The sequence below is a fragment of the Cryptosporidium andersoni genome, assembly GCF_001865355.1.
Source record: "Cryptosporidium andersoni isolate 30847 chromosome Unknown contig_64, whole genome shotgun sequence".
In the NCBI taxonomy this organism is placed as follows: Eukaryota; Apicomplexa; class Conoidasida; order Eucoccidiorida; family Cryptosporidiidae; genus Cryptosporidium; species Cryptosporidium andersoni.
In genome coordinates this window covers 1-24,493 of record NW_027122854.1, presented here as the reverse complement: position 1 = coordinate 24,493, position 24,493 = coordinate 1, and the positions used below count along the sequence as shown (strand labels likewise).

Here is a 24,493-nt window from a genome sequence, read left to right as displayed (position 1 = left end):
GTGGGGTGTATTACAAAACGTAGTAGAATATGTCTAATGTCAAAAATTTACTTACTTATTAAGAAATTTTTAATATATCCAAGATTTTTTTCTTATCAACTTTTTTAAGATTAATATTTATTAAATACTTTTTTATTAATATAAGTATTTTTTTTCTAAATTATAATATTCATATATCTAAGATAAATCTAGTGGTTATCAGTAAACTTATAAATGATAACGTTTTGGTCCTTTATATATTTATTATATATTACTTTAGTAAATAAATAGGGGGGTAAATAAAGAAAGACTTTGTAATAAACTACTTACACACAGTATATTACTTGTATAATTTACCGCTATTTAATTACGCATGCATTTGTGTGTGTAAATGTGTAATTGATTGTTGGCGGGTGGTGTGAATATTTTTTGGATAGTAATTGAAGATTCAAGTATAGAAATAATAAAGAAAGAAGATACAACCAAAGAATATTTTAGTTGCTAGATTCCTATTAAATGTATCAATCTATTAGAAGATTGTTAACTCTAGAAGTGGCAGATAAGAATGAATTATCAGAGGTAGAAATTAAGAAACTTAGGCTACGTCGCCTGATATATATATTTTTCTTTACAGTACTATATGTATCTTGTCTACTTTTACAACATGGTTATAATAAGAGCTCACCGGTAGCTAAACAAATTAGATCTAAAATATTTGCTACTGAGTTAGAACAGCTAAATAGGATCCAGGATCAATATGCAACCCCAGATTTTGATGTAGCCATGCCAGGGTCTGCTGTTGCAGATTTATTAAATGTATTACAAGCATCATGTCGTTCTAAAGCTTTAATAGAAGATGGAATGACAGAATTTTTTAGGTGTGATATAATAAGGATAGACTGGAATAGAACTCATCAGAATCCTACACACCCTGAGCTTCCTTGTGACTATACCTCTCTAGAAACTTATGTAGAGCAAGGTGATAATACTCCTTGGGGTGAATTTCCATCAATTATTAATGACTATTATAGAACAAATAATATACCACCAGAAGATCAATCAAAACCTATATTTCACTTATACCATCGTTCTAAAGCTTTATTACCATTGTTTACAATGGGATCTGAAAAAGAATCAGGACCTATTCCTTTATTACATAAAAAAATTAATAAGATTGGTAGATTAATTATGGATAGATCAGATATGAAACTAAATGAAGATAAACAAAATAGGGTACAAAATGAAAAATTATTTGAAGATAAGGAAGTTATTGCTTCTAGTGAATCCAATGAATCTTATAAAATTACTAATCATATTGGGTCTATTATTACTAGTAATAGTTCCAAGTCTAGTAAGCATTTGGTAGCAAACAAAAATCATCACTGGGATTTACTTATGAAATGTGATCCAGAGTGGGTAACTGTTGTTTTTGAGGTATCTGCGGTTGAGAAAGATAAACATCCTTTGTGGTGGAAAACTAAACTAAATTTTTTAAGATATTCACCTTATCTAAATCATTATAAGCCTAATGTAGAAATCACAACTGGTTTGGCATATCAACGTCATCATTCATTTACAACAATCCTTCCATTAATAACTATTATTACATTTTGTTTTATATTATTCCCAGGATCTGTATCAAGTTTCTTATTATTACCTTATAACTGCTACAGGTTAGTTTCAAAAAAAGGTAAATTTAAGGAAATCATTGGACATACTATTGATCCATTTGGTAATAGAATTAATATATTAAGTTGGTTTCAAATATTAATTGAAAATTTTATTGGATTTGCAGTTATGTTTGGTTTCATTACATCAATGATAGGAATTTTTTATGGATCTGAACTTTGTATTGAAACAGCATACAAACACTGTACTCCTCCATTTGTATATTGGTCTCAAACATTACACCTACAAGGATCAGAATTTCTTGGTCAAGTTTTATTCAGTTTATGGGTTAGATCTACTCCACATGCAATTGCAGTACTATTATTATTTATAAGACTTCTAGAAATTTCTTTATTTTTTACAAGTACAAATTTCCTTCTTATGACATTTGTTTTTGCATTTGTACCTTTTGCACACTTTTGTGGCATATTTTTAGTTCTATTAACAGCCTTTGCAATTCTGATGCATGCCATGTATGGATCAATATATATTCAATTTTCATCTATACCTATATCATTCTATTCATTGTTTTTATATGCTTTTGGTAGTCCATTTTCAATGACTGACCATGGAATTCATTTTTATTTTGAACAAAGTGCTTATGGAGCTGCGGCTATGTTACTTTTATTTGAAATATTTTTTGTAACTATTTTGTTAAATATGTTTACTACTATTATTATGAACTCTTATTCAATTGCAATTAAGAATGTAGAACATCCAATGAAAATGAAGAAAGTTACAGCTTCTTTATGGTATCAAGCTAAGAGAATATTTGGATTTGATGATGAACTGCAAGAAGAGCTTGATACTATACAGGCAACAAATTCTATGTTTAAGTCAGGTGAAGAATCTATGGTCTTAGATATGGCTCTACATTTACCATCTAAGGTTTTCACATCTTCTGATAAAGTATTTAATGAGAAATCTAATGTTAATGAAGAAACACCCCTTATAGACAGTTCAAATAAGTAGAATGCACAAGTTTAGTTCAGAAATGTTTTATAAGTTCAGAAAGTTGAACATTACTTTTCTGTCGCAATAAAGGCCTATTTTTAAAGTATTATTATTATTAAGAACTACATAAGAGTATAATATTTTATACTTAAATTTAATTAGAGAACTTCTCATTATAGTAGTAGTAGTTTTTAAGGGTACCAAGATTAGTCCAGAAAATATTCTTACACACAATAGGCGCCAGAGACTAAAATATTCATTAGTATCTTACCTACTTTTTTTCCTCCACATTTATACCTATATTAATACTCCATAATATCAACTTTTGAATATGATTACATATAATAGAAGAAGTATCTTAGTAACTCTAGCTGTAGGTTTAACAGGGATAACAGGCTATTATCTACTAAAATCCCTAAGAGGACACAAAGGTAGGATACAAGATCTAATTAAAATACTTAAACCAACATCATCCTGTAATAGTGATAATTCTAGTTGTTCTTGTGGTGATAGTCTCAAAGTAAAGACAGCTCAATCTAATAAGTTGTCTGTAGTAAAGAGAGATCACGAAAATAATAAAGTTCCAGGAATTGGTCGAATAATGATGCGTAATTTTGGGTGTAACCATAACAGAAGTGATTCGGAAAGTATGAATGGACTTTTAGTTGAATATGGATATGAAATAGTTAATGAGTTAGATGACTGCGATTTGATTGTAATTAATAGCTGTACAGTGAAAGGTCCTAGTGAAATGTCGTGTAAAAATCTGGTTGAGACAGCCTTAAATAAGAAGAAATTTGTAGTAGTTACAGGATGTATTCCCCAGGCAGAAAGAACCCTACCTTGGTTAAAGAACGTTTCAGTATTAGGAGTATCATATATTCATCGTATAGTAGAGATTGTAGAATTGACTCTTCAAGGAAATATAGTAGAAATGATAAGCATGAATAGTGACTTAAGTGCTATAAGTACAGCAACAAAACAAGATAAAGCCACTTCTTCAAGATTACCACCATTAAGTTTGCCTAAAATAAGAAGGAATTCATTAGTGGAAATTATTACAGTATCTGTAGGATGTCTGGGGAATTGTACTTATTGCAAGACAAAGTACTCTAGAGGAAACTTAGGAAGTTATACTATTGAGACTATCTTGAATAGAGTGAAGACTAGTTTAAAAGAGGGGATTAAACAAATATGGTTAACATCAGAAGATACGGGTGCGTATGGTAAAGATATTGGAACTAATCTTTCATCCCTTATTTACCAGATCTTGAATATTATTCCTCCAGATGTGATGATACGCATAGGTATGACAAATCCTCCCTATATCTTAAACCAAATTCAGGATATGGTGGAAGTTTTATCACATCCAAATGTCTTCGAATTTCTTCATATTCCAGTACAAAGTGGAAGTAATAAGGTTTTGACTAATATGAGACGTGACTATACGAGAGAAGACTTCTGCAAATTAGTAGATGAAATTAGTAATCAGTTGTCATTGATAACAATAGCTACTGATATAATTTGTGGTTTTCCTGGTGAAACAGAAGAGGATCATCAAGATACAGTCGAGCTAATTAAGAAGTACAAATTCCCAGTTATTAATATTTCTAAATTTTATCCTAGACCTGGAACTCCTGCAGCTAAAATGAAGGCAGTCCCAAATGGAATCTCAAAGAGACGAAGTCTTGAGATCACTAACATTTTCCATAGCTTGAAGCACAATGAGGAGCTTTTAGAAAAATTAAGACTGAATACGAAATACAATTTATCAACTTCAATATCAGATATTATAGTTAGGGTTTGGTTTATAGAGAATTCAGATATTAGCATACATACAATCGGGCATACTAAACAATACACTAAAGTTATTGTTGAGAAGGATGATAAACTTCTCGGCAAAGTTGCCTTAGTTAAGCTTATAAAGCCTGAAAGATGGCACTTTGAGGGGGAAGTTATATCATTGCTGGAATTTTGAGATAAGATATTTATTAATATAATTTGAGTTGAAAGTTGAAGGAGGTTGTCATTATTTAGTATTTATTATATATATATATATATATATATATATAGCTATTCCATATTTTAAATTTATAATTGAGTATTTAAAGAAGTAAATATACATTGACTTTAACATAATTTAAAATATTAATTTATTAATGCGCATTGGTATATATTCTGGATTCTCCACTAAGTAGACTTTAGATCCATGCAAAGTAAATATTAGCTACCGAAAATTGAAGTTGTACATAGCTTAAATAACAATGTAACTGTAAGATAACTAGAATTATCTAAATTAAATTTTGTACTTTAATTATGGTACTATAAATTAAATGATAGATATCTCGAGAAGCACCAATTTCACCTATTGAATATTTGAACAGAATCGTAATGACCTTATGCATTAGCTAGACAATTATCTGTCTATGAGATAAGTTGTACAATATTAATCCCTAGAGTAGAGTTTGGGGTATTAATAAGATTATAGATGACCATTACATAAATTTGGAATAAAAAAATATATATAATTCAAGAAATTCGATAATTCAGAACAGTTTTAAAATTATATAAATTACAGTAAAATACAATCTTTAAATGTATAAATCGAATTATTTCCCGTTATTAATCAGTTATCTTCACATCAAATGTCATTCATCCTCACTTCTTGATTCTCTTATTTTGAGTCCTTCCTCTACCTTAGCTAAACTTTCATTAAATAACTTTGCAGAAAGCCTTTTTAAAGAATTAGAATCCAGTTTCCTTACCTTAGTTCTACTTATTCTCTCTATATCACCACTACCATCTTTATAATCTTGTTTTGTATCCAAGTGTTCCAAAAATAGAGCTTCTAAATTTGATAAAAAAGCTTTCCACATAAATGGTGCCATTTTATCCATCTTCTTCTCTTGGAACTGATTCTTCTTCTCAAGTAGCTTTTGGTAATCTTCTTCCTTAATTACAATTCCATTATATAAGGGTTCAGCCTTAGAGTTTAAATTCCTGGAAAGTTTGCTAGATCTTCCCTTTTTGTAGCCCCCACTATATTTAAAACCTACCAAAGCTCTGCCATAACTAATATTTGCACGTTTAGCAGTTTCTTCCCAAGAAATAATCCACGTAGACCTAAAGGATCCTTGGCCTTCCATCGAATCTTCCTCTGAAAGTTCATAATTATCTTCTACATGAATACATCCCAAGGGTACTTGTTGATTATTCGTTAGATCTACATTATGAAATTGATTTACTGGAACTTGATTATCACAAGTAATTTCACGTATCGGCACTAATTCTGTTTGATATTCAGCGTAGAATTCCTTTATGATATTATTACTGGTATCTTTAATTGTTTTTATAGGAATTTGTCCTGAAGATATTCTTCTCTGTTGCCTACTCCATTGCTTTGTAGTTTTTAATTGTTGTACATTTTCTCGGGGATATACTGGCTCACCTTGGAAATATCCTATAATTGGAATTTGAGGATAGATGATCTCAATTGGGCTCAAACAAGACATTAGAACATATTTCGGATGTCGCTTAAATCCATTCTTATTACAAGGAAGAGGATCTTGCTGAAGACGCCTTTCTAGTGAAAATTCATCTAACATGTCAATTTGAAGTACATATATAGATGAACTCAACTGATTTATACTTTTAATAAGTTTATCCATATAATCTACCAAAAAATTCCTGCGAGAATTTAGAACAGATACCCACTCAGATGTATAACGACATGTTGTATCCCTAATATAACCTTTTTCATTAACTGTTAAAATCCACCATCCAATATTATCAAAATTCTTGTACTTAATTGAAGTTTTACATATGTCAATCTTATTCTTTAGTAGCTGTATAGAGGAGGTTTTTTTATATGTAGATGTAAATTCAAATGCTAATGCAGCGCGTTCTTCTTCTAATTCAATCTGAGTAGGCTTTCGTTTCAAACTCCCCTTTATTCCAATTCGAATCTCTTTGGGTTTATTATCTAATTTAACAGTTTTGAGAGGTATTATAGGTAAGTATTCCTGTTTCGACTTATCAGACTCCTCATCTGAAGATGAAGAGTCTTCTACACTTAAATTCATATGTAATTTTGAAAATAAAGTCCTAGGAGCTGCAGTAGAAGTACATTTCTTATAATTCTGACTTTGCTCAACAGTTGTTAATACTTGATTATGATCATATGAACTGTCATTCTTTCCTAAGTGACCACTCTGTATAACCCTTGAATCTCCATCTATAAAATCCCAGCCTCCTCTATGTACATCTACTGCAATCCACTCATTTAACTTGGTACAAAAAATCTCTAACCACAATTCTGGACGTCTATCATCATCATCTAATGTTGTTCCAATCCAAGAGTATATATTAGGAACGAAATTTTTCTCTTTATATTCATTAGATAGCCTCTCTGATTTGTGTGTCTTATTCAATCTGTTCTTCATAGTAATCCTAGGTGGTATAAACATTACAATTCGACATCCAAATCCTAAGATTCTTAATAAGGATGCAAAAAGTAAATTTGCAACTTCCCCACTACATTTATATAAACTTACGCTTGCTACAAGCCTTCTGACTAAATATCCAAAGTAGAAACATCTAGAAATATCTTGATTAAAAATGATCACATTCTTTGTAAATCTATAATTCATAGATAAACCATCAGGCCAACTAACAAGCCACGAATTTGGAGATATATTGTATGATCTAAAGTGCACTCGAAACCAATCATAAATTTGTCTAGGATGTTGATATTTACCACATCCTAAGTCACTCAATATAAATAGTGACAACATAGATGCTTTCACAATTGCACAATCTACTAAGTTATTCACATAACGTAAATGACTTATCCAGGAAAGTATATAAGACTTCTGAACTAACCACTGTAAGTTTCTATTTTCTGAACATTCGATCTTTTTCTTATCAGATTTTTTCATCGCAACTTCTTTATATTAACTATTAATATTTATATTATATAAGCTCTTATTTATAGATTCATACTTCATTAAATATCACGAAGAATAATCCCAAATTCCAAATCTTCTTTCCCTTAATGACAAATATTAATGCCAATATTAGCCCGCTCCACTTTAGTATATCAGAAACTAATAGTTAAACTTCTTTGAAACTATCACTCATCCTAAAAAAACATTAACACATGATGCGAACCCTACTTTTTAACTCTTTAGATATAATATAGCTTAAAACTTCTATTATTCATTCTCCGTATCATCATATTGATGGAGAGATTTTCTCCATATATTCAATTGTTCAGTAAATTGTTTTTGTGGACATCTAGAATGAGCATTCGGAGTTTGAGGATCTTGCGGATCACGACTATCTTTATTTGGTTTTAGTTTCAGGTAATTCTGATAAGCTCTTGTTCCCTTCCCAACAGCAATTTGGAACAATCTACTCGATATCCTTTTATTCCAATCTACAGTTGCTGTGTTAGATTGTGTCACATTATTAGAATTCTCAGTGGAATGTTGTGAATGAGAATATGTAAAATTCCTTTTATATTGCTGATCTTTCGGAGTAATAGGACTCTTATTTGAACTTATGTTTGATGAAATAGAGCATCTTCTTGGAGTGCTGTTGATTCCCCTTGCTGATCGAGAACCCCTAAAAGAGGTAACACTAGATGGGCTACTCATTCTTTCAGTATATATTAGATTTAAAGTACCATTATCAGTACCTGAATTACATATTTTATTACTAGAATATCTTTGCCGTTTTAATATCTCATGACTTCCAATTATTGGGCTTGCAACATTATCTTTGGATATACCTCGTTTATTATTCTGCCTTAATTTAGAATCTAAATTACTAGATAGTTCATTTGTATTATTTGGATCAGATAATTCCAAGTCTAGATCATCAATAATATTGTTAAAGTTGCATATACCATCTTTATTAGTATCATTTTGATTATCGTTATTTGTATTCGGAATTGTTTGGGAAATATTTATCTTCTCAGATATGTTGCTTAAACTACTTTTTATAGTTCCAAGAATTTTTGGAGTTTGCAGATTTGCTGTTTGAATTAAACTTCTAGGATCAAACGTGTCACAATTATTACTCTGATCATTGTTTATATCTCCAAAGTGAAGACTCAAGCTATTGTTCTCCTCATGTACTTCACAAACCTCTAAGAGATCTTTTGGAATTTTTGAGAATTCTTCAGTAGTTGAACTAGAAGTCATAGTTTTGTTTATAACCTTTGAAGTCAAAAGCTTAGGTGCAATGCCTGAAAAAGAAGTAGCCTTCAAAGTCCCAGGTTGTCCTTCTGTATACTTTGGATGATTGGCAGTTGAATCACCTAATATAGTGCTCTTATAAAGTAAACTAGTCAACCCACATGACTTAGAGTCATTTCTAACTTCAGTTTGGCTTGGCAACCAACTATTAGATGTATCACTAAGGCTTAAGTCAGCCCATCTTACAGAGCCCCTTATACATTTCCAATTAGAATTATTTGGAATATTTTGCTGATTTTCATTTCCGTCCATATTCCATTTACTTATAAAGCACAGATTGATATAAATTTCAGATAATAAGTTCAGGCTATAGACAAGTATTCGTTGTAATATTCCCCTTACCTTTTATCTTTCGTTAAGTATCCCTAAATCTCAAGATATATAAAGACCAATCCTTTCTTTTAGGCACAACACCAATATAATGTTAGTGCTTAATAATTTCCTTTATTTCTGAAGTTCTGCAGAATTTAGGAATTTTCTTGAGAATTATTACCTATCCTAAATACTGCGCCAACCTCTGTGTGGGCATGCTGACTTTTATGGGGAAGGGGGGGCTGTTCTTTGATAGCCATAGCCTATTACTGTATTGTTGATTAAGGTCAAAAAGCGTAGGAATCAGCATGGATACTGAATAAGTAGAAATATCTAGAGGTTATTCAGTAACTTAATACATATCATGAATACTTACTAAGTCTTAGTATAATTTATGTACTAGCCTGATGCATAACAATATACCACTAGGGTAGAGAAAAAGGTCAACCCCTAAAAAACTATAAAGTTTCAAACTAATTAAAGTCTAAAGGTAATAACTATAAATATCCAAAACAATATAAAATATACTTAATTAAGATCTCTTTTGTTTCCTAGAACTAGCGTTAGATTGGCCTGTTTCACTCTCATTCATGATAGCATCTGATAATTGAGATACAACAGATCCTACTACTGAAGACCCCTCTAGTGGACCCCCCATACTATTTTGGTTAGTGGGAGTATTAATACTATCTAATTCAACTGGTGAAGTAACAGAAGAAAGAGAAAACCAACGATCTTTATCTGTAAACATTGTTTGGATAGATCTATAAGAGCTTCTACCACCACTTATGTTAGATTTTCTTGCTCCAGTATTTCCAGATGATGTGTTAACATTAACGTAACCATCCCATCCACGCAACATATTACCTATGTCAGTTGTTTGGTTCCAATAGAAAGTTTCCAGCTCATATATCCTCTTTTCAATTTCCACTAAATCACCTGTCAGTTTTTGTCTATAAATCTCCATTTCTTCACTTAATAAAGGTTTCGGAATAAGTTCCTCTGGAATATCCAAAGATATTGTTGCACTTTTAGAGCGATTATCTGACTTATGCTTCATCTCTATAAAATTATTGTCATCAAAAAAGTAAGGAGTAACAGACTTTAGGAACTGATAAATACCCTAGCTGAAACACAGTTTACAAAGACTTAAAAGCAGTCAAAAGTAATTTTGGAGCTTTAATAGGGATTCTTATTGCAATTTAATCAAACCCATACGAATCTAATCACTAGTGATAATATTATAAAACCACGTTATCTGACAGTTTCAATGTCTAGAGTTGAAATATGTAGCGGTTATTATATTGTCTTCTATTGTATGGTAAAAAAATTGCCGCCTATTTGTGAATTTTTGTTCCTAATTGTTTATTAATAATTACCATAAAAAAACTATATAAAGGCTATTACTATTCGGAAATAAGGCGAGTTAGATAATAAATGAGTATAATATTGTAATGTTTGTAGCTTAGTAAGACTATACTATTAACTCTGGTAGTCTGAAGAATGTCTGATCGTAAACTACTTAATCGATATTACCCTCCAGACTTTGATCCGGAGAAGTTAGAGGCAGGGAAGAAGGTATTGCGAGCAGCTAGGAAATCCAAGAATGTCAAGAAGAAGAGAATGCTAAATATTAGAATGCTATATCCTTTTACAGTAAGGTGTAATGGTTGTGGTGACTATCTATATGTCGGTACAAAGTTCAATTCCAAAGTTGAGAAGGTACCTAATGAGGATTATCTAGGTATCCCTATTTGGAGATTTCATGGTAGATGCACTCAGTGTGGTAATGTAATCGTATTTCGTACAAATCCAAAGGATGGTAATTACGAATTAGAATCTGGTGGCAAAAGGAACTTTGACCCAAAGAGAGATGAGGAACTAGCTGCGAAGAGTGCTAGGGAGATATTGGAAGAGGAACTTTCACTTAACAAGGATAAAGCTTTACAACGTAAGGTATTAGATACGGCTGAAGAAATTCAGACTCAGGATATACTAGAGGAATTGAGAAGGATTAACAAACGATTAATGAACCGTGATGAGTTGGAGAAAGAAGCACTACAACTTCTTAATAAAGAAAGAAGTACTCTTCTTTGTCAATTTTTAGATGATGAAGTTCAAAGTTTTCAAATAAGAGAGAAGTTACGAGAAGAGGAAGATTTTGAGTTGCAGAGAAGTAAATGGAGTGCTCATACGGAAGCTAAGCTATTAAAGGTGAGTGATGAGCTATTATACAATAATACACCATTTATAGAGAAAGAAGATCCCAATTTATATGCTAGAGATGAAGTATTCATGAAGTACATAGAGATTAAAAGAGATTGTGATCTGTTTAAAGGCTACTCATCTGAAGAAGAGTAAAGAATACTTGGAAAACAGATTAAATAATGCTTTTAAATAAATTAGAAACTGAAATTAAGGAGTACTTTATAAATATTTGGGGTGTATTTACCTGTTTGATAAAGTGTAATAAGATCACAATGACATTTGATAATGACACCTATCTATACAACTGCAGAAAACCACATATAAGCCTAGATGAACAAATTAAATATTAAACCACTTTAAATATCACAGAATATCATGGTGAAGATCCTAATATTGATGTATAATATCTCCATCTTCCGGATTAAAGAATAAATAATAGATCATATCTTCTAGATCCTAAGATATTGAAGTTAATTCATTCAATTTCAGTGTAATAACACCATTACTTTTAAACATCAGAGATTAGTTTACTCTGAGTAGTAAATTTACAAGATCTCTTTAACATCTCAAAACAGCATTTTGGATCAAGTAGATTATCTTGTATATTCCCCTCATCTGGAGCAAGTATATGAAGCAAGTCACCATTTGCAAATCCAATAGCATTTGCCACAACATCATCTAGTTTGTTAGACCACAACTGGTCAACATGCGACCAGACGTATTTAGAGTCTCTCCTAAATCTTTCTTGAACATATCGATAGGCATTTTTTCTGTATAAAGGAGTTCTAAATGCTAATGATATAGGAACATATCTCATCCTACCACAACTTATTAAAGCTAGCAAATATTCCACAGACCACAATTTTTGAGCCTTCTCAAAAGGTAGAGATCCAGGAATAGAGACACATCTAACTTTCCTCCTCTCAACTTGGATATTTCTGAAATTCCATAATCCTTCAAATCTATCAGCTATACTTAAGTGCTCACGATTTGCCGAGCTTAGGAGAGAGGTAGATAAATTAGAATTTGTATTAGATCCACCACTTGAGGATAGAGAATTCTGATGAGATAGATTTGTTCCTGGAGCTCCTCCACTTCCACTAGTTCCTCCACCTGCTGTTGATACTGGAGTTCCAGTAGCCCTTGTGCGTTTAGGTGCCAATAGTGGATCATTACAAGTACTTCCAACTCCAATAGTCTGGAATACCCTTCGACATTCCAACAAAGCGAAGTGACGCAAGAAATTTATTGCAGCTTCCATCACAGATTCGCGTGCATTTGAGCAAATGCAAGATCCCCAGACACAGTTATTACCCCATCTTTCAAGCCACAGAGAACAACTGAAGCCTAAAGATGGTTTGCTCGAAACAGCCGAGTTCAAAGATAGATTCACTTCATGGTTGTCAGTTTTGTCACTGTCATTTTTCAAACTATCTGGGGTTACATTTGGCATATTTCTTAAATACTCAGAGTTTATTTTATAAAATATTTCGCGGTATCTATATTCACCTTCTTTTAAAGATAGCGATAATAAATTTTCTGAATCAGAAGCAATATCAGCTTTAAATTCTATATCCACTGAAACTTCACGATTCTGATTTATTACTAAGTTTTCTTCTGTACACTCAGAGTGTTCCAGGTTTAAAGATATTTCTTCTGAAGATTTGTCATCTTCATTATCTTCACCTTTGTACATATTGTACAACCCAAATTGTCCTTGGATATAGTAATCTATCATATCTAGCAGGGCCAAGGGTCCAATTTGGCCATGCTGGCTCAGAATAGATGCCAATATGTGGTTTGCCGATACAATCTTGTTATTCAAAGTATCTACGATCTCATGACTTGGCAAGGGGTGAAGTAGAAGTCTAGATAGCTCATCTATAGCTGCTGAGTCTTCTGCTAATCTGTCATCCTTCTCAAATTTAATAAGTCCCTCATTGTTAGTTTCGCATATTTCATTTGTAACTTCCAGCCATAAATTGAAAGGGTGTAATGATACAAGATTCTCAGCTGAAAAGAAATATGTTCTAACAAAGTGAACAACACTGCAATCTAGTGCTCTCTCATCTATGCCCTCAGCAACTAGCTTTGGAAGACCATGTAACCATTCTTCAGCTGATACAGCAATACCTACTAGAGATTTTTCTTCACTGGGTGAAATAGAAGAATATCCACTCGAAGTAGTAAGTGGAGCTATAGATTCAATTGCAACTCCTAAGGCTTGTAAGTTTAAATCTAAAGGTTTATGAAATACATTTTGATTATCCTCACTGAGCTCTTGTTCTTTAGTAGAGTTGATCTCTGCTGTAGAAAACTTTGTCTTAATAGAATCCAAAAGTTTGAGAGGATGACGCTTACCATTGACATGGTAAGACCAGAAGCTAACCAAACGTCCCAGTAGTTTTGCAAGAACTTTAAGATCTTCATATATAACATCTTGATACATGTTATAAGGTAATATCCATGCTGAAACCTCATTGCTTATCCTAATATTTGGATTACCACTTTCTTCATCAATAGGGAACTGATCTAAAAGAGTTTTAGAGTTACAAGAGGAAGGAAGGAGAATAAAACCATCACCTCTTAAGCGTTCAGTTTCAGGAAAGCAAAAAAGTTCCACAGACCAAAAGTCACACTTAGCCTTACTAAGATTAAGCAGATTGCGTAGTTTATACATAAAATCTAGCTCTATTTGTATGCCACTTAAGTTGGGGAGTCCATTAATAAATACCATTGAATCCAGAGTTACTACTTGATTACAAATACTCACGTTATTCATAACAGATAGGCTACCTATATGAACTCCGGAATTTGTTACATTTGTACAGCTATTCTGATCTGTATTTGAAGTTGTAATTAGAGAAATATCCATTGAAGCTGTTGTTACATTCTGAAAACCCTGAAGATGTAAGTGATCATCTGGAAATCCCTCGTAATCTACGTCATTAAACCATTTATGACCACTATTTTTACAGTGCAGTCTACGAACAAGACGACTTAAACTGTCAATAAGATCCAAGCCTGCGAACCCCAAAGTCCCAACAGGAAAATACCTAATACCCCATGGAAATACATCACCCATATCCTTCGGTAATATATTGATTGACAGTTTAATGTCATCAGCTTGGGAACTTGGCAAGTTACAGTCTAAAGGTGCATCTATTTCAGTATTGTCTATTTCTAACTCAAAGTTCCCGTTTAAATTTGCAGTAAGATATTCATGTGTCTTTCCAGAGTCTTTGCATATGTTGCCTTTGTACAAATTCACTAAAGCATATTTGCTTATTGTGCAATGATCTGTATCCTTTGAGAATTTTGGTTTAAGAAGCTCTAATTTATCTGCTTCAACTATAATTTCATTGTCGTCATCCTCTTTTTGATCAAGTTCTCCAATAGTTCTGCCAAATTTGGATAACTCGAAAATTACTTTAAGTATCTTTTGAGGTCTAAAAGATGCATAAAGCTTACGACCTGCAACAAATATTACATCCCGACGTTGAGAATTCCCATTATATGCTACCTCTAAAGGATTACGAAGCCCCAATTGTTCAATAAGTTGATACAGTTTTTCTGAAATATTCATGTACTCTCTAACTTCACCATCATCATCATCATTATTATTATTATTACTATTATTATTATTATTATTATTATCATCATTGTTGTCATCAATATCTTTATCTTTATTATTCTTACTCTCATCAAAATTTAGGTTCTCTTCCAAATTCTTCTCACTATTTGCTAAATTCGACACATATAATTTAGGGATTTGGTATACAGTCTCATTAGAATTCTCAGATAATCCCGTCATAAACCTACAATTGAAAGAAAATAAATCTGGATTCAATAAAGGTTTAGCCTTTACACATATTCCTCTCCATTGAAAATGAGATGAAATTAAAAACTCCACAGCTGCATTTTTATCCAGTAGTAAAACTACAGCCCAGCCTTTGCAGAGTCCAGTCTCCGGATAAGTTGCTACCATCAATTTAAATTTTGACACATTTTGACCTCTATAATGCTTCATTAGGCTTAAATAAAGCCTAAAACTGTCGCAGTTAGGTAAGCTGGTAATTAATAGTGCAGGACGAATTTCAGGAATTCTACAAGACCTTGCAGTACTCACTAGGCGCACAAACTCATCCCCTGCAGCTAAAGCCTTGTCAACATATACCTTGGGAAGCATGTTATCTACTCTTCCATCTAATTCCCTGCGCAAATTAAATTCCCTGAAATCTGTAATGAAGTGAGTAGGATAAGATCTATCATTTATTAGTTTCTTATTGTAAACATTAGAACTTCCTAGTGGTCCTATTCCACCCCCAGGACCCCTATCCTTGCTAGAACGAACTGGACCTCCTCCACTAGCTCCAATATTAGCTTGAGAATAAACTCCGACCCCCCCCTGATTCCCTGAGCCACCAGAAGAACTACCTCCAGAGCCTCCTGAGTTTACCCTACCAGTTCGACCATCATGACGATACGGTCCAGATCGACGATAACCTCCTCCTGAACCTCCACCTCCATTATGACGCCTTAGCTGATCCATAGAACGACCCCCAGTATTGGACATATGGTGAAGAGAACCAGTTCCAGACATTACATTTAATTTACCATTAATAGTACTCAAGGTATTCTGCATACTAGTATTAGATGTATTAATAACTGAAGAAGTTGAGCCAATTACCGGTGTTCCTGAAGAATTGCCGCAATTTGATTGTCTACTAAAGTTATAGGAGTTATAAAGTTGTTGAGGTGTAGCTATACCAACTGTATTTGATACTTGAGGAGATATTGAATGCAAACTCTGGTTTTGGTTAGGGAAGTTACCATACGAAATCTGTTGTAATGGGATATCTCCAAAATTTGAAGTCAGATGGTGAGAGGTTCCATACTGTAGCACTTGTGTATGACCCTGAGATCCTCCTGAAACTCCATATGCTCCTGATGAGCCAATATACTTTGATGTTCCTCTATATACTCCCGAACCTGATACAGATATACCAGGCACTGCAGAGTTTCCTCTTGTAGCCTGATGATGTTGCCCTTGTTGAATACTACCATATCCTTGAGTAATCTGAGGCATTACATAATTTCTTTGATTCATATAAAAATTACCTGCAAAGCTTTGCTGCGTATCGTCATAGGATCCTGACTGGTGTTGCTGAAGAGATGAAGTACCACCACTTGGTCCACCATAAGCCTGCATTGCCCCTCTATAAGTCCCATAATTAGACTGAGTAACTCCATATGTCCCAACATACATCATATTACCATCAGGATATCCTGTAGCCACTGTAGAACTACTGTACTCTGAGTTGATATGATATCCATTACCTGCACCAGTATTACTACTGCTAGTACCCCCATATCCATTACTTTGAAATCTCTCCTTATTATATCCATCTCCAAAGCCTGCACGCTGCCCTCCACCATTATAAATATTTCTAGGTATACTACTATTACTTGAACCAGAATTCAAATTTAATTGGGGATCGAAAGAGACCCTATTCTGGTAACTCTGTCCTTGCCCTGCACGCTGGAGCATTTCAGCCAGATGTTGCAACCCTTTACCTCCTGAATTGGTTAAGTGACCCCTTGAAGATTGAGATGAATCATTCCTATCACCTTTCCAATTGCCGTTAGTCATATAATCAAAATTTCAAAAATGTTTAGTATAAGCTAGCCACCAATTTGGCGGTATAGCGCCCTACACGAATATAGCGGTAAATATATCTGGCCTAGTCTTATACAAAATTTACCCTTTAAAAAAAGCTTTGTGGTTGAAGTAATTACTTGCTATTTATTCACTTCCAAATATGTTTAAAATATGCCAAGTTCAAATATAGAGCTGTCATTTAAAAGTATTACCTAAGAAGGTCATGAACATAAAAATTATGGAAATAATTTTCGAGATTGTGGGGAAGCTAGAACGATAGTATACTCTAGTGTCTCTTTTTTACCTCTTACATTTGTAGAGACTGATAAATAATGAAGTTTATACTAAAAAATTATAACTTTTGGAGATACTAGGGGATTTTATTTATTGAGAATTATAAGATATCTTCAACATTAGTAATGACACTTTTCTAGGAAATACTCATTTACCTTTAATATAGAAATAAAATTTAATTAACTTAGATATTTCTTTCTGCATAATTTAAGTAGATCCTCCTAAAACTCTAATGAATATATTCATAAATATGTGGGTTTGCATTTATAGGTAGTATATTATTAACTGAATGTTTACTTAGTTTCTTTAATTTGTCAAGTTTGTCAGCCAGTACTCGAGAGGGTCTTTGTAGAGCAATTTACCTCCACTTTGACAGTTTATAAATTTTTTTTTTTTTGAAAATAAATGAAATGAGTAGAGAAGACTTACTCTCTTCTTATGGTTAATGTAATGATAATTAAAAAACTTATTTTTTATAGTAAGTTGCTATATTGGAGCCCTATATATTAATATTTCCTTGAATAATCTTGTATTCAAGATTATATTCTATATAGTTAATACAATTACATTTATAACTTACTTTTAATACCTTTGTTGTTTAGAAACTACATTACTAATACTTTTCTTTAATCTTTCATATTTTGGAAGTGAAGTTCTTGCTTCTAATACGCAATTCTTTTGTAATAAAGTAAATCCATGCAGCTTCAAAGTAAGTATATATCTACAATTTCACATTTGGAATTAATATTTAATTTCAAATTGAATTGTTTAATTTTGTTTCAAAATCATTTTATTTTTTATGCTTTGACTTCAGCTTGTGGCAGATTTAGACTTAAAGTCACGCCCATCAAACCCTGGTGAAAAAGATTTTAGAAGTATACTTCAGAAAGGACGAGTTTATTTTGATACTAAGGAGGAGCAATATAAAGTGACATGGGATGCAGCTCTTGTTTTATTAAGTGGCCATAATGAATATGGTAGAGGTATGGAATTAAGCGAATTAGTAATATATGATGGGAAACTTCTTGCTGGTGATGATAGAAGCGGAATCATGTTTGAGATTATTGACGATGGGAAGGTGATTGCCCCACGATATATTTTATCTGAAGGAGATGGTAATAAAGGTAAAGGAATGAAGATTGAATGGGCAACAGTAAGAGATGATGTACTTTGGGTTGGAAGCTTTGGGAAAGAATTTGTGCAGAATGGAGTAATTTCCAAACAAGATAATATGTGGGTTGCTTCAGTAGACAAGTTTGGAAATATAAGATACTATAACTGGTCAAAAGTTTACAACAGTATACGTTCTGCATTGGATGCAGATTTCCCAGGATACTGTATTCACGAAGCTGTAGGTTGGAGTCCTTATATGCGTAAATGGATATTTCTTCCAAGAAGAGTAAGCAATGAACCATATGATGAATTCCTAGATGAAATGAAAGGTTCAAATAAAATGGTAATTTTGTCAGATGACCTTGAAATACTTGAGGTGAGAACTATAGGAGATATTATCCCTGAGAGGGGATTCTCATCATTTAAGTTTCTACCTGGATCTAAAGATCAAATTATTGTTGCTCTTAAGACTGTTGAGAATTCTAGGACAGACTTCCAAAGTACATATGTTTCTATGTTTACCATTGATGGTGACTTATTAATTGATGACATTAAAGTTCCTGGAGAATTTAAATTCGAAGGTATTGAATTCACAAGCTTTTAATTACTTGCATCCATTCTCTTAGGTATAATATATTGAAAGGAATTTTATACTTAGGACATATTTTAATTTGAAGAGTACCTTAAATATTTTAGTTTTTTTATTAATTATATTTAACTATTTAAACTGATAATCTAAAGATCTGTTTATTTTTATTTAACTTGTATGGGGAGTTCTGTTGAAACTATCAATCTCTATATTGTAATTCTAAGATTCAGACTTACTATTCACTTATTCTGTTTATTCATAAAATTCACTTTGATTTATCAATGAAATGCATAGTTATCTAGTGATTGTATGATTAACTGATCATCTGGACTGATTGTGTCACATTTTGACAAATCTTTTCTGGCCATTGTGTTTAGCCAAATTGCTCTCCTCTTTACTTTTCTTCCCATATTTGCTTCATTATACCATTTTAAATTACAATTACTTTTACTTTCCGTATTAGCTTCACTATTAACTTCTTTTGCTGAAATCTCCAACAGTTCTTCTGAATAGTAAAGCTGTTCATTTTGCTGAATTTTATTGCCGAGCTGTTCTAAAGCATCTTCATGTCCCTCAACATTATTGTAACCACCAAGATTTTCTTTTTTTTCTGTGGACATTGCATAAGATGTCATTTCATCAACTACTTTTTCGGACACAGTTTCATTAGTAGAATATGCTCTCAAAGTTTCTGGATGAATATATCCCATACATATATTTCTCGCTAGTTTCTCTTCTAAGAAAGGGCCAACAAATTCATACATATTATTTTCTATTTGTTTTTCCGGATTATACTCTCTAAATATTGGAATATTAGACACTTTAATATTGTTAGAGTTATTGTATTGTGGTAAAGTACTTCTTGATAGTGGCACTAGCCTCTGAGAAGGTGGATCATACACAGTTTGGTGAAAAAATGTTATTAGTGCCTTCTGCACATTTATTGAATAGTCAGATGAAACATTTTTACCAATAGTTTGTAATTGCAGAATAATTCTTTCTAAATCTCCATAATACTCTTGCACAAGCTTCATAGCTGTCTTAATTCCTACTCCTTGTGGGGATTTAACATAATCACAGCCGGTTAAAGTGCAACCTAATACAAACATTTCATATGTAAATATATCTTGTCGTAGTATACCACTTCTTGGTAAATCTTCCCAGTATATGACTCTGCATATTCCCGTTTTATCATCATGCTTATATATTGTGCAAGGACTCCCAAATACCAACATATCACTATCCTCCGTTATTATAGCATCAACATATCCAGTTCGACATAAATAAGATAATTGTGCATCTGCTTCATATGGTGCTACTATACATTCTATCCCGTGATGACCCCGTAGTTCCTCAATTACTTGGTGAGCTATATCAGGAGTAATATCTAATGCTCTTTGGCATAAATTGCGTATTTCATAACTATTTGGGCATTTTCTACTTTTTTTTAGTAGTAATAACTCCTTCTTTGCTTCCGATCTCTTCATATGCCTTTCTTCTTCTGTAACTCTTTTCATGGGTAAGGGGGCACCATCAAAAATGCAAACAGGTATTATCCCTTTACTCTTCAGTAAATTAACACGATCTATACAGTATTGGATATGCATTCTAGTGGATCTACCCAGAACCAAATCTTCAGCACAATTTGCAGCTGACCTATGTAGCCATCCATAAGTGTCTATAGCCACTCTCTTTCCCCTAAATTCATCTATCTTCTTTATTCTACTTACTTTATCGACATTTGGAAGTAATCCCTGAATTCCCATATTAATTAGTTATACTAGCTCTAAAAGTTATTGTTTTATATCTTCTTAGCTTTATACTTTCCAACGACATCATTTCCTTCTACCCCACAGAAAATTGCTATGCGATACCCGCTGCTCGTGAGTTCCAATATAATCTGTTTTTACATATCAAAACCTCCAGAATACCTTATTATTACCCGAAACTTAATTTTTAAGACTCTAAAACATTATATAGTTCTATTTCAATTGATCAACAGTACTTAAATGCAAATTTACACTATATGCCATAAATACCAATATGCATGTTATTTCTTGCAAAGCTTATTCCGTTAATATATTATAAAATAATACCAAATAATATATCTAGATTTCTAACTTATTTTAATAGCCTCAAATTCTCACTTATATAATATGTAGAAATATGCAAGATTCCTTATAGCCTAGTAAGAAAATCAAACACATACCGGTGCGTTTGCATGTATTTGCAATGATAATGTGGTAATGTCGACTATATAGTTTTTATACTTCATTGAAAAAAAAAAATTATTTTAAAATAAATTTTATTGAGCTTTTGAGTCCCCAATTTTGTATTGTTATTTAACTACATATCTGAGCATTGAATAAATGGTCTTTGTGATACAGAAGAACATACGGAAATAAGTGATATACTTTAACTTGAGAAAACAACTTTAAAGTTCAATTATATTATAAAAGGAATTAATTGTAAAGGCTAATTAGATATAATTTAATGGTAATTTGGATGATATATTGTATTTATAGATATATTGTTATACCTGGTTATATTTCATTTTATTGCTAATATTTGCAATTACTATTAGCATTTTGCCAGTAATAAAAGGAGGGAAAACAAAGTCAGCATCTGACATTAGTTATACAAGACGTACAGCTAATGTCTCCTAAGAAATACATTATAGCGCCTTTGTAGACATAAATCCACTGAGTCAATTAGAGGGGTATTTTCAAAGAGTGGCTCCAACTGGTAACTTACTGACGTGTAAAGGGGGAATTAAAAGTATCGGGCTATTTACAACCGCCAGGTTAATTTTTTTTGTTGAAGAAATAAAGATTGATTATATAGAATATTAAAGTGAAATATTTAATAAACGCTAGAAAGAGGTCAATATTTACTACTAGCTTGGTTTTTAGGGAAGGGTCCGAAGTCTCTAAGGACTACTTCTTGAAATAAAAGAGGAGAAAGGAAAAGAGGAGTCATTTGATATACAAAAAGCCTAGTATTGGGAGATTTTCTTTAAAGAATAAATAATGACTCCTGAAGACAATTCTAATGGTAATGTGACTTGTTCACAAGAAAGTACTGGGAATACTACATCTAAGTTTAAGAGCCAATTAAGAGCCGATGCACAAGAGTTTAAACCATCATTTAATATAATAACTCCATGCACTAGCACGGCTAGCACAGGTATATATTACCATGGTGTAATGCCAGCTTATAATGCTAGTGATGTGGACTATCAACACTATCAAACTGGTACTAGCTACAATATAAATCTGAATAGAAAGCGTATAAGCGGAGACTCCAACAAATCACAGACAACTTTAAATCCTAATGCTCAGGAATTTGTACCCAGAGGATGGATTAACCCTGTTTCAGAGACTGTTGGAGTTGAATTTCCCTCACCTAATATATCAAATACTCCCTATATATCTCAATTTCCACAACCAACAATTTTACCTCAAGTAATACACCCTCCAATTCATCACTTTAACAATATAATTGTACAAAGTCCTGAAGTTACACATCTAGCAATACCATCCCAGTCAGTAGATATGCCAGTGATATGTCAACCTAAAGGAGCAACTGAAAAGGTAGTAGATGATTCTATAGAGCTATATAAGAATTTGGATCAAAATGGCGAAATAAGAAATGAATCTAATGCAGCACCAATCAATTTGCAGAATAATGGTGCAAACCAAAGTGCTCTTCAACAATCTACTCACTTGACCTTTAAGGATAAGTTGTTAGCTCGTGTAAATAACGCTAATGTTATTCCTAATTATCAAACTAACATACTCCAAGAAAATAGCCAACAAGCACCAATAGAAATGAAACCTAAAGTACTAGTTTCAACTACTGCATCTACAACTGTGTCTCCTTCAGAATCGAAAAATGGTGCATCGAATAACCAAGTTGCCAAAGAGCCTGAAACTGTAGACAAAGCTAATGAAACTACCACTCAAGTAGTAACAAAACACATGAAAACTGAAGAAAAGAATCTTAAAGAAATTGCAATAGAAAGTCATACACAAAAGCAAGTCTCTGCTCCCGTAAGTTGGGCACAAAGGTTAAAGAATAGTACAAATAATGCTCAATATAAGAAGGTACATCACGAAGTTACTGATATACAACCTAAAGCTGTAGAGAAGAAATATGACAAAGTAAGGGCATATAAAAATGAAGTGTCCTTTGAAGAATTTAAATGTAGTGATAACACTGAGAAAGTAGGGGAAACTAATAATATTGAGAAAAATAATAATCCTGAGAAATCTATTAAATCTGAAAAGACTGGTAAAGCTGGTAAGATTGATAAAGCTAATGAAATTGATAAGATTAGTGAAATTAACGAGATTAATGAAATTAATGAAATTAATGAAATTAGTAATGAGATTAATGAAATTAATGAAATTAATGATGAGATTAATGAAATTAATGAAATTAATGAAATTAATGATGAGATTAATGAAATTAATGAGGAGATTAATGAAATTAGTGAAATTAATGAGATTTATAAGATTGACGAGGTCGATCATGATAAGATACATAAGAATCATAAGGTTGATAAGAATCATAAGGTTGATAAGAATCATAAGGTTGATAAGAATCATAAGAATCATAAGATTCATAAGATTCATAAGATTCATAAGATTCATAAGGTTGATAAAATTGATAAAATTGATAAAATTGATAAAATTGATAAAATTGATAAAATTAATAAAGTTGACAAAATTAATAAAGTTGATAAAATTAATAAAATTAATAAAGTTAATAAAAGTAATGAAACTGACGGAGCTATTAATAACAAAGCTGATAAAGTGGATAGAGTTGATGAAACTAACGGAGTTATTAATGATGAAATTAGTAAGATCGATAAATCTGATAATATTGATAATAATAGTGAATTTGACAGGGATGATAGAATTGATAGTAATCATCAAGTTGGTAAAGTTAACAAAGTTGATAACAATAACGAAATTGATAACGAAGTTGATAACAAAGTTGATAACAAAGTTGATAACAAAGTTGAAGATAATGTGGATACTAACGAACTATCTGAAATTCTCAAGGTAGTTCATAAGTACCCAGAAAAGGAAGATAAATTAATTGACGGGAATATTGAAGAAAATACTGATATAAAGGCAGAGAATATTATAGAAAATGCAACTGAAACTAAAACTGGAGATTTGAAACATAAAGAATACACTGAATTACTATGTAATTCAGATGCAAATATACAACATTTAGAGAAACCTATAGAATCCTCACTAAAGAGTCCCTTCCCAATAATGATACTATTAGCCCTAAGAAGTGCATCTCAGAATCAAGATTTATCTGATTTAATATATATACCCCCACAACTATGTCGTCGAAATATGAATAGTAAGGAAGGTGAGAGAGAAGGTGGAAATTACCGTAATCGCAGTAGTTGGTCTAATAATAATAATAATAATA

At 32.2% G+C, this 24,493-nt stretch overlaps 9 protein-coding genes across 9 annotated transcripts; 4 read left to right on the top strand and 5 right to left on the bottom strand.

The window, feature by feature from the left end:
* Window positions 1-495: 495 nt before the first annotated feature.
* Window positions 496-2,619, top strand: cand_006880 (uncharacterized protein; the record flags this gene model as incomplete). Its single annotated transcript, XM_067210928.1, has 1 exon — window positions 496-2,619. One exon carries the CDS (start codon window positions 496-498, stop codon window positions 2,617-2,619), a length of 2,124 nt encoding a protein of 707 aa, XP_067067945.1.
* A 313-nt stretch (window positions 2,620-2,932) lies between these two features.
* On the top strand, window positions 2,933-4,579 carry cand_006870 (radical SAM domain-containing protein; the record flags this gene model as incomplete). Its single annotated transcript, XM_067210927.1, has 1 exon — window positions 2,933-4,579. One exon carries the CDS (start codon window positions 2,933-2,935, stop codon window positions 4,577-4,579), a length of 1,647 nt encoding a protein of 548 aa, XP_067067944.1.
* A 670-nt stretch (window positions 4,580-5,249) lies between these two features.
* On the bottom strand, window positions 5,250-7,538 carry cand_006860 (DNA repair protein RAD4; the record flags this gene model as incomplete). The annotated part of the gene is made up of 1 exon (XM_067210926.1): window positions 5,250-7,538. One exon carries the CDS (start codon window positions 7,536-7,538, stop codon window positions 5,250-5,252), a length of 2,289 nt encoding a protein of 762 aa, XP_067067943.1.
* Window positions 7,539-7,814: 276 nt separating this feature from the next.
* On the bottom strand, window positions 7,815-9,113 carry cand_006850 (uncharacterized protein; the record flags this gene model as incomplete). The annotated part of the gene is made up of 1 exon (XM_067210925.1): window positions 7,815-9,113. The coding sequence occupies one exon, from the start codon at window positions 9,111-9,113 to the stop codon at window positions 7,815-7,817; it is 1,299 nt and encodes a 432-aa protein (XP_067067942.1).
* A 592-nt stretch (window positions 9,114-9,705) lies between these two features.
* Window positions 9,706-10,233, bottom strand: cand_006840 (uncharacterized protein; the record flags this gene model as incomplete). The annotated part of the gene is made up of 1 exon (XM_067210924.1): window positions 9,706-10,233. One exon carries the CDS (start codon window positions 10,231-10,233, stop codon window positions 9,706-9,708), a length of 528 nt encoding a protein of 175 aa, XP_067067941.1.
* Window positions 10,234-10,676: 443 nt separating this feature from the next.
* Window positions 10,677-11,534, top strand: cand_006830 (uncharacterized protein; the record flags this gene model as incomplete). Its single annotated transcript, XM_067210923.1, has 1 exon — window positions 10,677-11,534. One exon carries the CDS (start codon window positions 10,677-10,679, stop codon window positions 11,532-11,534), a length of 858 nt encoding a protein of 285 aa, XP_067067940.1.
* A 355-nt stretch (window positions 11,535-11,889) lies between these two features.
* On the bottom strand, window positions 11,890-17,034 carry cand_006820 (uncharacterized protein; the record flags this gene model as incomplete). Its single annotated transcript, XM_067210922.1, has 1 exon — window positions 11,890-17,034. One exon carries the CDS (start codon window positions 17,032-17,034, stop codon window positions 11,890-11,892), a length of 5,145 nt encoding a protein of 1,714 aa, XP_067067939.1.
* Window positions 17,035-17,775: 741 nt separating this feature from the next.
* On the top strand, window positions 17,776-19,054 carry cand_006810 (apyrase family protein; the record flags this gene model as incomplete). The annotated part of the gene is made up of 3 exons (XM_067210921.1): window positions 17,776-17,815; window positions 17,940-18,046; window positions 18,152-19,054. The coding sequence occupies 3 exons, from the start codon at window positions 17,776-17,778 to the stop codon at window positions 19,052-19,054; spliced, it is 1,050 nt and encodes a 349-aa protein (XP_067067938.1).
* Window positions 19,055-19,317: 263 nt separating this feature from the next.
* Window positions 19,318-20,805, bottom strand: cand_006800 (uncharacterized protein; the record flags this gene model as incomplete). Its single annotated transcript, XM_067210920.1, has 1 exon — window positions 19,318-20,805. The coding sequence occupies one exon, from the start codon at window positions 20,803-20,805 to the stop codon at window positions 19,318-19,320; it is 1,488 nt and encodes a 495-aa protein (XP_067067937.1).
* Between the last annotated feature and the right edge of the window lie 3,688 nt (window positions 20,806-24,493).